The following is a 17,055-nucleotide window of genomic DNA, read 5'->3' on the forward strand; positions in this document are numbered from 1 at the left end:
ACACTAGGGGAGTGATTAAGAACTGGTTCAGAGGCAAGCAATATTGCCCTGAACCTACCCCAGAGAAGAGAAAGCGCGAGACCCAGAGAACAATACCGGCAATTTGCCACACTCTCCATCCCTCCTCTTCACTGTCATCTTCCTTAGTCAGGTCATCAGAATAAAAGCATCACCTCCGTGATTCTCCTGTATGCAGGCTGAATAGCTGCACTGCACCGTTCATGGACGTCTTCTCAGTTGTTCCCTGCCTGTCTCTTCTCTGAAGAGTCACCTACACTTGAGCTTTCCAAAAAGAACAGGACAATCATGTCTCTCTTCAGATTTCCCCTGTAAACTCTTGCCCTGCCCAGTGAGCTAAGGAGCATATTTCTCACATCATTGTTGATTATAAAGGTTTTAGTTAGGCAGCTTGTGGGTAAGCAGGTGATTTTTTTTTTCATTGCTAGCCTTCAGTGTGGCAAATTACCTCTCAACACAAACTACATACCTCAAGTACTCTAGACGTCTTACACACGTTCAAGAATCTTAATATCGCACCCAATTTTTTGCATTAATCTCCCTTTAATCCAGGCAGCACTGTAAGGACTAAAGATCCTTTACATTACATACAGGTAGGATTATGGCTTATTCATTAGGGAGAGGGAAAGATTGATTTTTCTTCTTTGCGTCCTTGATAACTTTTCCTTTGCTGAAATCCTTGCAGACACTTCTCCCTGCTCAGCCTGTCTCCACAGGAGGTGAAGATATAATCCTCAGTATGAAAGGTAAATACCACGGCTCCCATTGAAAGCAGAAAATGAGCACTCCTGCTTCTCTGACAGAAAGGTTGTATTGTGAATTAAGCCCTGCAAGATGATCTGCCCTTAAACCCTCCTTTCTTGTGTTAAAGACTATATTGTCATCTTGCATTTTCTCTATTTATTTGTTGTTTTACCATGGAATGAGGAAACTTTCAGATCCAAAGACAGATGCTTGTCAATAAATATCCCCCTGTAGGATTTCCTTAAATTCAAAGTTCATATATCACCACAGATCTGTCACATGTTAAGCAGCAAATCACTGTAAGGCAAAACAGAAAGAGCTCTCAGCCTAAAGTGCCAAAAACCACGCTGTATATGGACGAGGACATTGCAGGATACACTCTGTGTAGTCTCCCCAGATGACTGGAAATGGAGCTAGGATGACAAGCCATAGACCAGTTTGTGTATTTATTTTAAGAAAGTGGAGCAGAATATATTTTAAGTGACATAGCAAAACCATCTAGCAGAAGTAATGAAGGCAATTCTAAAATAACACAGCCTTGTTTTTAACTTTCTTGCCTTTCTTTATTCGCAGCTGGATGTGTGCTGTGCGGGAATTTTGTTCACATTCTGGCTGTCTTGTAAGCATCAGGCAGTGCACACTACCCCATCTGGCCAGGCTGGCCTAGAGAAATAGGCTCTTCTAAATGTGCAAAGACAGTTTCTTTACATAGGCATAACTCTCTGTACAAAGCTGCCTTCTGTGTATTAGAGAAGCCATTAGGACTAATAGAATTTGGTTTCCAATCACAGCCCAATAAATTCCATTTTGTTGCATATTGCCTCAGAGAGATGAGATGGGACAAGTCCATGGAAAGTTTTTAAGAACCCTGGGGGGCAATTTTGAACTTGATTCCAAAATGGCTGAGATATCAGTGGAGGATGAGGGCAGAGATGGTTCTGTTTCCTGTAGACAAAGAAAAGTCTGGCTGCAGCGTTCAAGAACTCCAGAACTTAGAAACTGAGGGATTAAGAAAACTATAAAAATGAGAATTGAGAAAGGAAGCAATGCAAGAATAAAGCTTTCAGTGGAGGCAGAACCAATGTATGAACAAATTCTGGCATAATTTACTGATACGTGACTTTGAGGTGAGGGTGATACAAAAGAGAAAGAAGTTCACAGATGCGAATGACTCCAAGAGAAGTTAAGGTTTTGCTTAAGGAACATGATAGAGTCAGAAACATTTGATAAGGACTGTATCTAGAAAGACTTCAATCTTGAAAGCATTTGTTTAGTTGTTTACATAAGTTTTGTGTTGTAAGCAGAATTTAGATGGGATCCAGAGGATGGCCATAATATCTTGACCATTTTGAAACTTGCTTTCCACAAAGTACCTGAAAGCAGGAAAGATACTCCTCTATATAAGGCAAGAGAAGCCACCAGTAATCAGTTGCTGGTTCTGCCCAGTCTGGACAGAACGTCTCGGCTAGTAGGCCTATATTTTCAGCCAGACCCTCTCAATACAAGACTTCAAGGCACATCTATCTGAGTTTGCACAACCTCCACATTTGCAAAAGCATATTGGGCAGTTAGGGATGCAGTTACCTAGTTTTATAAAAATGTGGGGTGGTTGCAGATTTATTTAATGGAGACAGGATGGACATTTTTTTTCCTTCTCTCCAGCAAACTAATTTTGGCCCAGCATGAGGTGGGTTTTTGGCCCTGCATGAAGATTAGATCCTCCCCCCACCCCAAATATACCTCACCCCTAAAGGTCTTTGGGCTAATTTTGTGAATTAAGATAGTTTTTGCATTAACAACTGTCCTGTAGACTGAAGTTCTCTATCCTCAGAGCAAAATGGACAGGGATAGGACATACTTTCCCTACTAACGTGTATTTATATTCGTTCTGGCGGATCACAGGATGAGAGGGTAGTTCAGTGCTACATGGCCTCTCTAGTGAGACTGTCAACAAGACAGCGCCAATGAGAGTCTACAGTTCTTCAGGTTTTTATTGAATACTGGTCTGAGTGTGAACTAGTCTGAGACCTACCAACTCATTTCATGCACAGGACATCCTTGTGTCCTAAAGCTGAAAAGGTTCCCTGAGCTGCCCAGTGCCCCCTTTTCAAATGAAGACCCTATTAAGTTCAGAATGGTGAAAATGAGCCATAGGAACCACGTGACAGGCTTGGGGACATGGGGCTACCATGCCATTTAAAAAGGAAAAAAAAAGAATGAGGGTTTTTTTCAAGTTTTCTCTTCTAGGCTGCCACCTTCTGTCCCCTGTGTACAGTATCTGCCATCTGTGTGAGTGTAATTTAGTGCCAATTAAGGAGTGAGTGGGAGCCATAAACTCATTTCATTTAGAACCTGGAAATGGACTCCTGGGAACCTAGAGAGAGAACTGACTGCTTTCTCTCCACAAAAACTGCTCCACCCCAGTGCTGTAATTCTAACCACCAAGCACCAAATCTCTAAATTCAACGCTGGCTCAGATTTACGGAGCATTCAGCGACTGAATTAAATCCTCGGTGTTCACTCGGAGTCAGCCTGAGTGAGTAAAGGATTTCACGGGCTGGGTTACTCTACAAGACCATAATTTATAACATTATGCAGAAGCTGCTCCTCTGAGTTTTATTTTGACTTGCTGCAATTTCTTTTTATTAAAGCCCCGATAGTATTTGTTGTTTTTTTGTCTGCTTTGATGTGGGAGTTTTGGATTAAATCTAAATAAATAAATGAGTTTTAAAATTAAATTAGGTCTCATTTGCATGAGTCTGGGAGTGAAGTGCATTTTTCTTTTACCATATAAAACCTAATAGACCCATTACTGATCATCCAGCCCTCAGTTGCTCATGCGAAAAATGACATTTCCCTCTGTGTAGGAAGTACTTAAAAGTCCCAAGAATAGATTTATAGGAATATTTTAACCTTTTCTTTGATCCTTGAAATGTCATTGTTCTGTAGGCTACATTGCAAAATGTGACCTTTTCTAGGAATCATGGGATGGATTTGATCTTTGGAAGATGTTTTAGAGATAATGTACTAGAGGGTGCAGGAAGGATTTGTTCCTAAACAGGGATCGGAGCTGCTTTTTGTCTGCATGTGGTAAGAGGATGTTTGTGTTCAGTGTGTATAGTGGCATAGGTATTTGGAGTGTGTGCTTTATAAGTAGAGAGCAGGGAGATGTTAAGAGAATATCGCAACTTTTTATTTTAATGTGAAACAACTTCATTTTCTTTAATCCAAATAAAAGAATTTTAAAGTAACAGTAATGGGCGATACGGGGAAATGTTCATATGAAGATGCTTGAAATGTAGGCTGTTTCCTGAGGTGCAAGCTATGTTTGCTTTCCAGACAAAGTTCACCTAGAGTCCCTGGCTGGCAAAATACAAAACTGGGCAGTTAAAGAAGAAATAAGAAAGTTCAAAAGAGTCGAACCTTCCTTCCCTTCAGATTTGTGTTTTGGCATGATGTTTCTGTCCCGCTTCTCTGATGCTTCCATCCCCCTTCAGTGTTTGCAGTTTGTCTCTCAGAACAACAAATCCTAAATTGTGTGTATTCTCCATGTTGCATGCAAAAGAAAGCACCAGCTAAATTCCTGTACAACTGTTTCGTTTGGAAACCCCTAACCTTTTAGCTGTTTTCAACAAGAGTGGAGAAAAGCCAGTGAAACCCATTGATATGTCCCAATGGTTGTCAGTTCCCTCTTTTGCTTTTGCTGGTGATAATATTCCAGACCAGATCTCCTCCAAAAATGCCAGAGCATGACCATGTGAGTTCCCTATGTTGAGACCAATGCTGCAGTCTTTCAACATCCAAAACTCATACTGGAGACTAGTATTATTGATGTAGTATACTAGATGTAATGGGTTCGGTCATAGAGACCCCCTTGGGACTGTCATCTGATGTGCAGAGACTACCTCTGAGCCTGTTGAGATGCTAGAAGAGGGCCTCATGCTCCCTGATTGAACTAACCTTATCTCCAAACTGATTCTTGCCTGCATATTTATACCTGCCTCTGGAAATTTCCACTACATGTGTCTGACAAAGTGGGTATTCACCCACGAAAGCTTATGCTCCAATACATCTGTTAGTCTTTAAGGTGCCACAAGACTCATTGTTGCTTTTTACAGACCCAGACTAACACAGCTACCCCTCTGATGCTTAAAAGTTGTGACTCTGCTGGGGTTCCACTGTGCACTGAAGCTTGGGTTGCAGGTGTGAAATGGAGAAGCAACTGTTGCACTTAGTCTGATGTTTAGAGAAGTCCAAACACTATAGCAGGTTAGAGTGCACAGTACTAAATAAGAAGCATTAGTCACTGACCTGGAGCAGCTGGGATTGTAATCTGGTAAACTAGCATGATTTGCCAAAAAGATTGAGAGCCATGGTGCAGTTACAATGCGGACAGTCCCAGAGGATCTTTACATTGGTTCCTACCTTATTTTGTCATGTGTATTAAACCTGAAAGTATTTTATCCATAGCTAATGTGTTGGAAAAAATGTAGCTAAACAATGAGATGTCTGGGAGTCACTGGCCTTTATCAGTGACATGGCTGTCAGGCAGTAGAGGCTGGTGACGTTTTGAATGCAGGTAAGCAAAATTAACAGGTTAGGTTGCATACTGACAAGTTATAGCAGCGGATAAAGACCATGTACCTGAGTAAAAACAAAGTATACAGGGTCAACCCTGAGGAGCCGCCACTGCAGTTTGTCTCCTTTTGTGCACCAAATGCAGCTGTAGCCATGGTAGATAATACAGGTGTTTGGCCAGCATATTGGACAACATGTCATGTTAACCACATCCATGGATTTATTTTACAATAGAAGCATGAATGTAAGAATATAACTGGCTCTGTGATGGTAATAGAAAAATCCAGGGGAGTCTGAAAAAGCTGTGCTTTCCGAAGCTCTAGGTCTATAGATCTTATGATGATTTATCAGTCTCTCTGCTCAGTTCTCCATCCATTGCCTTGCATTTCACATACTAATGCTCTGATTTCCTCAGCGTCATGAATCGACCATCTGTAAGTAGGCATCCTTCGATCTCTTGAGACCATGGATGCATGACCCTAAGAGAGAAAAAATGTACTCAGTTGGTTTTATGTGGCTGAAGAGACCCACTCGAGAGAGAGAATCTCTGCCGCATCTGTCACACTTAAAGGTGGTGTTCTGACACGTTGGGCTCTGCCTTTGGTGAGCTCTTTTCTCCTCTGCTAAGCTGGACTGCTTACTCTTGTACCTTCAGAGACCTTTGTTAAGCTCTTGTTTCCAAAGGCCATGGTCCTGAATGTGATCTTCCCAATTGTCCACATCCACGTCCATTTCTTTCCAGTCTCGCTTGCACACATCCCTGAAATGTAATTTTGGGCATTCGTGTCTTTTTCCAGATACCAATTTACCACAGAGAATGTCCTTTGGGATGTGCCCATCATTCATTCGGCACACATGCCTGAGCCAGCGGAGGCATCTCTGTTTGAGGAGTGTTTGCATTCTGGGTATGCTGGCCTGCTTGAGCACATCAGTGTTGGTGACTCTGTTCTTCCAGGAGTTTCCAAAGATTCAACAAAGGCAATGCATATGAAAGCTGTTGAGTCTCTTTTCCTGATGAAAATATAGGGTCCGTGTCTCAGTCCATACAAAAGTGTGCTGATAACACATGCACGATGCACACAGATCTTTGCATGTTCTGTCAGTTTGTTGTTTTGGCATACCCTCTTGCTCAGTCTAGATATTGTTGTAGCAGCTTTTCCAGTACTGAAGGTTGAGTTCCATTTCAAATGGCAGGTTGACTGTGATAGTGGACTCCAGATATGTGAACTCATTCACCACTTCAAGTTCATAGTTGTTGATCTTGATGGGGGGTGCTTCTTCAACTCCTTGGCACATTGTGCTCGTCTTTTTAGGCTTATGATAAGTCTGAAGTCTTCGCAGGCTTTGGAAACATTGTCCATGAGGTTTAGGAGATGGGCTTCTGTGTGAGTTGTCACTGCTGCATCATCAGCAAAGAGGAGGATAAGGGCCTCCCTAGTCTTGGTTTTAGATCTAAGTCTTGCAAGATTGAACAGCTTTCCATCAGATCTTGCGTGCAAATAGATTCCCTCAGTTGAGGGACCACAAGCTTGTTTCAGTAGCAAGAAGATCCTAAGGGTTGGGGCAAGTACGCTGCTTTGCTTGACCCCACTATGAATCTGGAGAGCCTCAGAGACTGAGCCACTGTATTGAACTGTGCCTTACTTGTTTTCGTGGAAGGACCAAATCATGCTTAAGAGCTTGGAGGACATCCAATCTTTTATAGAAGTACAAATAGTCGACTTTTACTGACAAGGTCAAAAGCATTTATGAGATTGATGAAGGCTGTGTACAGGGACTTTTTTTGTTCTCTGCATTTCTCTTGTAGTTGTCTCTGTGAGAAGATCATGTCGATAGTAGACCTTCCGGCTCTGAAGCCACACTGTGATTCAGGACAGATTCTGTCTGCAAGGGTCTGAAGTCTATTCAGGATGACTTGAGGAAAGGCATTTCTCATGATACTAAAAAAGAAAATGCCACGATAGTTGTTAGTCATTCCTGTCACCCTTATTTTTGTAGTGAATGATGATGTTAGCATCTCTCATTTCTTGTGGTACTTCACTTTCTTTCAAGTACAGGAACAGCAACTCCATGAAGGTGTTTCAGTAGGATAAGTTTTCCACGTTTTATGACCTCTGATGGTATACAGCCTTTTTCGGAGCCTTTCCATTGGGAAGGCCACCTATGGTAAGGCTAAGCTCCTCAACAGTTGGCTCATCGTTGAGTTGCTTCATAACAGGCAGGCTTTCGATGGCATTGATGGCTGCACCTGTAACAATATTTTCACAGCTCAGAGTACTGTTCTACCCAGCCATCCATCTACTTAGTGCGGTTGTTGGTTGTTTCCCCTATTGTTAATTTCAATGGGTCTGAAGTTGGACACAAGCTTTCTTGATCCCATCATACATGTTTCTGATATTGCCTGTATCGGCTGCTACTTGAATGCTTTCGCATAAGTGCAGCCAGTAGTCATTGGCCCAATGTTGAGCAGTTTGTTGTACCTTGGTTCTTGCCTCTCTCAATGCTTGTAAAGTTTTTTTCATTTGAGTCTCTCTTGTAGTTGGCTTGAGCTGTTTGTTTGGCCTCTATGACTGGTGTCCTCTCACTGGAATATGCATCAAACCAGTCATTAGTCTTGTTTTCTTTCTTCCCAAAGACTGGCAGAGCTGCATCATAGATTGTGTTCTTCAGCTAGGTCTTGGGGCTTGTTGTAGTATGTTCTTGTACTGCTGTGACTTTTCTTGGTCCACTGTGGTGCCGATGTTAATACAAGGACATCCTTTTACTTTAGATCTGTGTCTTTTCTTTGGTTTAAGTCTTGCTGCATACCAGAGAGTGGTCTCTGTTACAATCAGCACTTTCATAACTGCAGGTAATGAGGACACTGTTAAGATTGGTATGCCTTGTGATAATAAGATCCAATTGGTGCCAGTGGCCAGATCTCTGATGTTTCCAAGAGACTTTGTGTTGTGGCTTTATCTGGAAGAGTGAATTTATTATACAAAAATAGTAGTAGGAACAAAATTCCAGCAGTCTCTGACCATTTCCATTCATCTTACCAGTTCTTTGTTGACCAAGACAGTTAATCCATGCTTCATGATGAGCTTCCAAACTTGTGTTGAAATCCCCTAGCAGAAAAACATATTTATGTTTCAGAATCCTGCTGATGACAGTGTAGAACTGGTTCTTAATGTCAGAAGATGAGGAGAAGGTTGGGGCATACACACTCACAAGGTATACTGGGCTCTCAGGTGTGAACAAATATAGTGCCAAAATTCTCGCTGATCCATCATCCCCAGAAGTGAGTTCTTGATGGAAAATCCCACTCCATGCTCTCGTGTTCTTCAGTGCTTTTCCTCTGCCAGAAGAATGTGTAGTCTTTTTCCCTGAGAGATCTACTTAATGCTAGCCAATGTCATGTTTCTTGGAGGGATGCAATATCTACATTGAGTCGTTTCAGCTCATCATTGATTACAGCAGTTTTACGTGCATCATTGATTTGTTGAAGGTCCTCAGATAATCTGGTTGTTATGGTGCGAAGGTTCCAGCACCCTATCTTTAAGCATGTTTTCTTTCTTTCACTTGATTTGCCTGGTGTATTGGTGTCAGTCCACTTGTCAAATTATAAAACTCTAAGCTCCAAGCACCCATTGAAGCAGGCAGACTGTGGCAGGACAACAATCTATTGTCTGGGGGATGCCCAGTTTTATGGTGGGCAGTGGTTGTCCAGAGAGATACAATGATCTCTCCCACCATTGGACACAGCCCCTGGTGCAAAGCTGTACACCAGTTGAGTAAGAGTTTAGAACCGGTGACAGCTGCCTTCTGTTGTGTGTCAATGCTCAAGGCGAAGCTGGAGTACCTCTCCAGGATTCAAGCCTGGGCAGATAACATGGAGGCCCTGAGTTGCCCATGCATCAGGATCCTCCTCCTTGGTGTCACCAGTAAATCCAGAGGAAAGGAAGACTATCTAGAAGACTCATTAATATAGGACATCAGAAGTGCAGGATCATCCACTCTTTTGGATGTGTAAAAAAGGAAGAAGTGTTGATGTTAAGTCCTGTATTGCTGGGTTGTATCTGTTTCTACTCAGAAACTCATACTTTCAAATTGATTGTATTCCACTATAAAAATTTGCTCTAGGGTTGAGAGGCCCAGTGCTTGGATTACTTTTTACATTGCATGATTGCCTACTAAGTGGTGGGTTCACTTCCTCTCTTACTGTGCAGGGAAGTTTGCAAGTATATGACCCCTAAGGACTTGATCCTGCCCAGTGCAGATGGGAAATGTGCATACAAGCACAAGGTATAAAGTGCTGAGCAGTTTGGGGAATGCAAGGGACCCCATTCCTGTATTAATGAGATGCTGCTGTATAGCTGCCAAGTTGTTCCTGCGTAGTAGCGGGAGTGAGGCTTGAGTGGGAGTCAATTGCTAAGTGTCTCATTAGCATGCTTAAAATCATGCTGAACCCCATGTCTCTGCAGAAACAGCCACTTCCCATCCTTTTTATCACATGCTAAGGGGTAAAAGAGATGTTAAGACTAAAGCAAAAGAGATAATGGGGAAATATTTCCACAAATCCACATTGACATATGAAAGTGAATTTAGATTTGACCCTTTCCTGTTGGTTTTAGAATCATAGAATTGTAGGATTGGAAGGGACCTCAAGAGGTCATCTAGTCCAGTCTCTTGCACTCATGGCAGCACTAAGTATCATATATAAATGGAGATAGGGGGGGTCTATACACTTTTAAATGCATATTAAATATATGTAAAATAGTTTTATGTTGTTACTCACCACAAATAATAGTACAGTAGGCACACAAAAAGACGCAAGTACTGCCCAGAGATGTTGCAGAGTTTTGCTGTGGAAGTAAACTGTAACTGACGTGCTAACGAAGCCACGGTGCTGCCACATCATCATCTGCACATGCGCCAAGAAATACCCCGCAACGTGGCGGTACACTCTATTTTGTAGCGAGATAATATCACTACAATTAGCTTAAAAACTTGAAAGTACATTTTTTGTTTGTATATTACAGTAATCGTTAAAAAATGTATAATGTTAATAAATACATAGGTTTGATTAAATACAGAAGTTGTACTTACGTACCTGTGCTTAATTTGTGTTTTCAATGTTTTACCTTCTAAAAAAATCTGGCATGTCTTGCACCCCCAGAAAGGGCATCTTGCTCCCCCAGGGGGTACGTGCACCCCAGGTTAAGAACCACTGCTCTAGACCATCCCTGACAGGTGTTTATCTAACCTGCTCTTAAAAATCTCCAATGATGGAGATTCCGCAAACTTCCTAGGCAATTTATTCCAGTGCTTCACCACCCTCCTAGTGAAAATGTTTTTTCTAGTATCCAACCTAAGCCATTCTTGCTGCAACTTAAGCCTATTGTTTCTTGTCCTATCCTCAGAGGTTAAGGAGAACAATTTTTCACCCTCCACCTTGTAACAACCTTTTATGTACTTGAAAACTATTATCATGTCCCCTCTCAATCTTCTCTTCTCCAGACTAAACAAACCCAATTTTTTCAATTGTTCTTCACAGTCATGTTTTCTAGACCTTTAATCATTTTTGTTGCTCTTCTCTGGACTTTCTCCAGTTGTCCACATCTTTGCTGAAATGTGGCACCCAGAACTGGACACAATACTCCAGCTGAGGCCATATCAGTGCAGAGTAGAGCAGAAGAATTACTACTTGTGTCTTGCTTACAACACTTGTGCTAATATATCCCAGAATATTTGCTTTTTTTTGCAGCAGTGTTACACTGTTGACTCATATTTAGCTTTTGATCTGCTACGATCCCCAGATCCCTTTCCGCAGTACTCCTTCCTAGGCAGTCATTTCCCATTTTGTATGTGTGCAACTGATTGTTCCTTCCTGAGTGGAGTACTTTGCATTTGTTGTTATTGAATTTCATCCTATTTACTTTACACTTTTTCTCCAGTTTGTCCTTTTTTTTTTATTTTAATTATATCCTCCAAAGCACTTGCAACCCCTCCCAGCTTGGTATCATTGGCAAACTTTATAAGTGTACTCTCTATGCCATTATCTACATCATTGACGAAGATATTGAACAGAACCAGACCAGGGCCGATCCCTCAGGGACCCCACTCGATATGCCTTCCAGTTTTCTGTGAGCATTTGAGCAGTCTAGCTATAGTAGCACAGTAATCACCAAAGGCAACATTCAGCTCAAATATTCTCTGAAAGCAAATTCCAAAATGTTACTGGATTGCCAGGTTCACAAATTCATAGTTTGCATGATGAGAGCTAATTATCTAAGTAGTGTACCTGTGGTGTTATAATTTGGACTATAATCTGCAGACCAGGTCTTGAGAAATTCATAAATACTTTCAAATAGACTTGAATTTTTTGCAGTTTGTTTACAGACAATTTGTTCACAGGAAGAAGGGGGGAAGTTGAAATTTGCCAAAATAATTGTGGGTTGAGAATTGTTTGCTCAGATCTTCTTGAGCTACTGCCATCAGTGCAAGGATAGTGCCTAGCACCAGGGAGGGCTGCAGCAGGGTTGAAGGCCTTTTCAGTCCTTAGTGGTTCTCATGTCAGACCAGGGGTCGGCAACCTTTCAGAAGTGGTGTGCCGAGTCTTCATTTATTCACTCTAATTTAAGGTTTTGCATGCCAGTAATGCATTTTAAACATTTTTTAGAAGGTCTCTTTCTATAAGTCTATAATATATAACTAAGCTATTGTTGTATGTAAAGTAAATAAGGTTTTTAAAATGTTTAAGAAGCTTCATTTAAAATTAAATTAAAATGCAGAGCCCCCCTGACCGGTGGCCAGAACCTGGGCAGTGTGAGTGCCACTGAAAATCAACTCGTGTGCCGCCTTCGACACCAGTGCCATAGGTTGCCTACCCCTGGTCTACACTATTGGAAGAAAAGGAGGACTGCCATGTCTGGAAGCACCTGTAACCATCATCACCCTGTTCACTTTGCTTATGTGTGTATTCCTTATCTCCCATCCTGTGTCTTTTTTGGCTTATTAGGTTGTTGACTCTCTTGGGCAGGGATGGTCTTCCTCTGTTTGTTGGGAAAGTGCTCAGCACAGGGAAGTCCTGATCCTGATGGTAGCATTTGGGTGCTTCTGCAGTACAAATTATAGAATAGCCCAGCTCATGACCTATGCCAGAAACACAACACTCTTGTGCATCCCAAAGGCCTACTAAATGCGTAGCCAGTACGAGAGTGAACACACCATAATGGCCATGGCATTAGTGCGTCTAAGGCTGTTGCAAGGGAATCATTAGAACAGTGTGATTCAATTGTACCGGTAACATTGTCTCCTCTTTGGTGTCAGGAGTGCGGTAATGTGGAATTGATATGCTCTGAGTGCTAGTCACAGGTGCTATCTGATCATTTTAGCATATGATCTCTAATAGCTCTTATGCTTCATGGATTTAATACCCAATATGCAACTTTCCCTCCCAGTTAGGGGGAGATGTTAACTTGGGAAAGGAGTTTCCTCTCTCTGTATCTCACCCTCTCACTCAAGCACCCAAACTCTCCCCTCTGACCCCCCTCCCCCTTCTTTTCCTTAGCCCTTTCTCACAGGAACACATGAAAACTAATGTAGTTGTATTCCGGATGCCTGTATTATGACAAACCAAACATCTCTGATGCAGATACCAAGGAAATGTGTTCAGACAGGCCATGACACAGGATTTTTGCTTGTCTTGGTTCAAGAAGACTATCTATCAGCCATGCTTCACCAGCTTTGGCCCCAAAGAGTACAGCAATGTGAGCAAACTTTGCAGCCAGCAAGAGGAGGTGGCTGACGTAGGTGCTGATGAAAATTAAGTAGTGGGTAGTCCTGGAAACTAGGCTTCTCAGCTTAGTGCAGGTCAGGGTTGTCAAACTGTCAATCTGCAGCATGATTCACTCCTGTGATGCTAATTCTGTGTCTGACTCAGGCTGGCAATATATTCAGCTCCATTCTTACCACAGCTTGAAGCTAATGTACAGATCTTGTGCTTCTAGTCTCCTGCCCTCTCTCCAATTTTTTGGTCCCTGATTCCTGTCTTCAGACAATTCTTACCACTTAGGGTGACCAGACAGCAAATGTGAAAAATTAGGACGGGGGTGGGGGGTAATAGGAGCTTATATAAGAAAGAGACCCAAAAATCGGGACTGTCCCTATAAAATCGGAAAATCTGGTCACCCTATTTCCACTGTTGGTATGTGAGCCTTTGCTCTGTGATTTCTGCCATCTGCAATGGCCTTAGTATTGTTAATTACTGATATCACAGTAACACCCAGCACCTCTGGTGCTGTACAAACATAAAATAAGAGACAGTCCCTACCCTTAAGTGTTTACAGTCTAAAAACAAGACAGGCAAAGGGTTGAGAGGAAGGCATAAACCGTACAAGCAAAATGAACAATGTGATGGTCTGCAAATGTCCTGTTAGCTTCACAGTCTTGGGTCTGGTTTGCTTTCACTTTTTGGGAGGGGTTTGGGTGTGAAAGGATTAGCTGAAGAGAGACAAGGGGGCTGTCCATGAATTACATATCATATTAGGAAGTGGGTGGGTCTTTAATGTTGTGTGTGTGTTTCAATATTAGAGAGTTATGGGTGGGAGCTCTTGAAAATCAGCAAAAAATGTGTTATGTGATTTAGGCAGGGAGAGGGGACATTGAAGGGAGTGAAGAGTTTCTGGCTGAGAGGCTGGAGGAAGGCAGAGCAAATAGCCAGTCAGCACAGGAGAGAGACTGTTCAGTGTCAACACTGAAATAAACAAACAGCCAATGATGACACCATTAGTCCCAGAGGTTTCTGCTACACTGTTTCTCTGCTCCATCCTGCCACTTAGTGTCTGATGGCTCCTCCCAGCATTTTCTCTTCCCTGGCTTGCATGAGGACATATGTGGGCCTCGGTCTCCATGGCCAGTGTATGTGTATGGGGAGGGGGTCTCCCTTGCACAGTTCTGGCTCTGAGGGGGGATGTTGGGTGAGGGGTAACCATGGCTAGGTCTTGGCTCCCCACAAACCCCAGCGGAGATTCCACCATTTTCCTTCCAGTGGTTTAGCTTCGGAAAGAGGCAATGTGGCTTATGAGAGGTGTAGAGTCTGCCTGCAATACTCCATCAAAGTCTCAAATTGTATTTCTCCCTTACCTTCTGTGTCTTAATTTCTCTTTCCTTTTCCTGCTACTTTTTGTTTGCAGCCCAGCAAAGCCCTCTATGAACATTTATATCAAATCCACTAGGTGTGTTTGTTCTAGCGTCCTGTTCGTGGTGCCCGCTCCTTGAAGACAAACTTTCATAGTTAGTCTTGCCTCATTCCCTTCACCGCTGCCTTAGGATAAAACCAAATAGCTAGCCCCATGTAAGAGATTGCTTAAAGCCTGGCAGTACCTCCACCTGCTGCAGTAGCATAAGTACATCAGTGCAACATGGTGTCTGGGCAGTACTAATAGGGCAGGCAATTAAATTACAACACCAGTGACCTCTGCAATGCAAAGCCTTGGTGTACAGTAAATTTTTTTCCTGTTAAAGGTTTATGTTGCTTCCTCAGGAACTGGTTTTGGAGGGTTTTTCAAGTTACAGGCTGGATATAATTAGTGCGCACTGCAGATTTATTTCTCCAAGAGGTCAGCTAACCAGTCTATTTCACTGTTAGGCTGACGGCAGCTTTTACTCTCTCCAATTATATTTCTATCAAATATTCATTTGTCTGTTTTATGGGCCTCAGCAGATTTGTACCACCTGGTGCTGGCAGCAAGTGGGGTTCGTTCCTCCTCCAGCTTCTCATTTAGAAGCACTTCTGCCAGCAGGTGAATGGGTTCAGCTTGGCTATCGGTGTTTCATTCACCTACTTGTGGCACTTTGTGTTTCCTGAGCTGAAAATGCACTAGGAAACAGCTCTTGGTGGGTGGAGCAGTTTGGAGTCAGCAGTGATTCCTTTGTAGGCCCTGTTTTCATAGAGTTGTAGATCTCTAGTGTGGACAGACTGATAGAATGTACAGGTGTATGTATATTCCATCAAAAAACTACATTAAGAGAACTTTGAAGTTGTAAGATGAAGCATGAAAAAACAGGAAATGCCTACACTCAGCTTTGGCATATCTCTGCCTTTTTTTAATATGCATTACAGAACTGTAGTTAATCACATGACATACTATTTCTCAAATAATACAACATGTTAGCATATGATATGTTTCTGCAGCTTCAGCTACACTTGTGTAGCATCTTGTCGTATTTTCTCATTCATATATACTTAGGCTGATTTAACTATCAGAATGTCTTTGATTTAAACTTTTTATAGCTGTCCTCAATAAGTTATTTATTTCAATCATTTTGCAAGTACCCATATATTATACATTTCCTTTTCTAGCCAGGAACCTAACTGACATGTGCGTGAATGCACAGTGCAGCATTCCTTAGCTGTAATTTAGGGAATTATCTGCAAATTTCAGTGATCTATATGTGCCACCAAGTTGCCACTCTTCCACAAAATTAATCTGTATTAAATTATGTCTGTATAGTTTACTTATTGTGTAATTTCAGTGTTTATTTCATGTAAACAGTACTACAAAGTGCTTCACAAGTGTATCTAACATTGTTGAAAAAGTAGTATATTCTATTTGAGAAACAGTCTGTCAACAGGTAGTTAAAGAGAATATTATAATGCATACGCACAGGGGGAAGAATTATGCTTAAACATTCAACCTTAATTTAGGTTATTCCTGACTCTCGAGTTCACAACCTTAATGTTGTATTAATGTAATTTTTTTTCATTTAATTTTCTAGGTTGACCCAATAATAATGTGCGCGGGAGGGGGAGTGAAGGGAGGCAAAAACTCAAAATAGGCCTCTGGGGCTTCAGTACGCTGCTGGCTTGCAAAAATAATTGTAAACAGAACCTGTAAATTCCACAATCTGGGACTGTTTGGTGAGATCCCAAGGCAATGCTTCCATCCTTGCTCAAGGGCCCTGGAGACTAGGGAGAAGAATGGGCCAAATCTTGAGTTTCTTGAAACACCTGGAAAAGGTAGCTGAGCTAGGTCAGTACTTTTAAGGGGACTCAGGACTCTAGTGTGCTGGTAACTATTGATGCGTATGTACAGCTCCTCCTTGTTTAGGTGCTGACTCCGGGCTTGATCCTGAACAGAACTGCGGGCTCTTGCCTGACCCAGCAAAGCACCTGCTTAACTTCTAGGAATGTGAGTCACATCCCCATTAACTTCTGTGGGACTGTTTGCACGCTTAAAGTACATCCTTAAGTGTGTTGTCAGACCAGGCTAGAGTACTTGGCACGTGACAGGATCACATCCGTAATGACGTTAACAGAAAACTCCCCTGTACATACTCAGTATGCATTTTCAAACACATAATTTGGTCAAATGAACACTAATTCCCATTTGAATCAGGCCATGCCCAGGGAGTCCATCAGAGATTACTCTTCTAAATCCTTTAGGGAGAACTCATTCCCTGCCAACTGCAACTTTCAAGTCTTTCAATAGTAGGACTGTTTTTTAAAAATGAGGAAAAAATCTCGCAACCTAAGAAAATTGCCTTCTTTTAGCTATCAATACATTCAGAAATGGCTGAAACTTTTTAAATCAAACTTCCCAGAAAATATGTATCTTTGGGCAGAGACCAAGCCTGTAAAATTTAAGATCAAAAGGTTAATCTGCAAAATTATGGGGATCTGAGAATAGGGCTTTATAATGGAAATCACTTTGCATCCTTAAATACAGCTAT

At 41.9% G+C, this 17,055-nt stretch overlaps 1 protein-coding gene across 3 annotated transcripts in view; it reads left to right on the forward strand.

The window, feature by feature from the left end:
• LOC116821720 (transmembrane protein 263-like) overlaps positions 1-17,055 on the forward strand; it is a 342,098-nt gene that overhangs the window by 281,825 nt on the left and 43,218 nt on the right. Inside the window, exon 3 of one of the 3 annotated variants that reach the window (XM_032775119.2) lies at positions 704-764. The exons of the other annotated variants lie outside the window; for them this stretch is intronic. Within the exon in view, the coding sequence (XP_032631010.1) occupies positions 704-764 (61 nt within the window). The remainder of the gene's footprint in view (positions 1-703; positions 765-17,055) is intronic. 3 annotated transcript variants of the gene reach the window in all.

Source organism: Chelonoidis abingdonii, chromosome 4 (assembly GCF_003597395.2).
Source record: "Chelonoidis abingdonii isolate Lonesome George chromosome 4, CheloAbing_2.0, whole genome shotgun sequence".
Lineage (NCBI taxonomy): Eukaryota > Metazoa > Chordata > Testudines > Testudinidae > Chelonoidis > Chelonoidis abingdonii.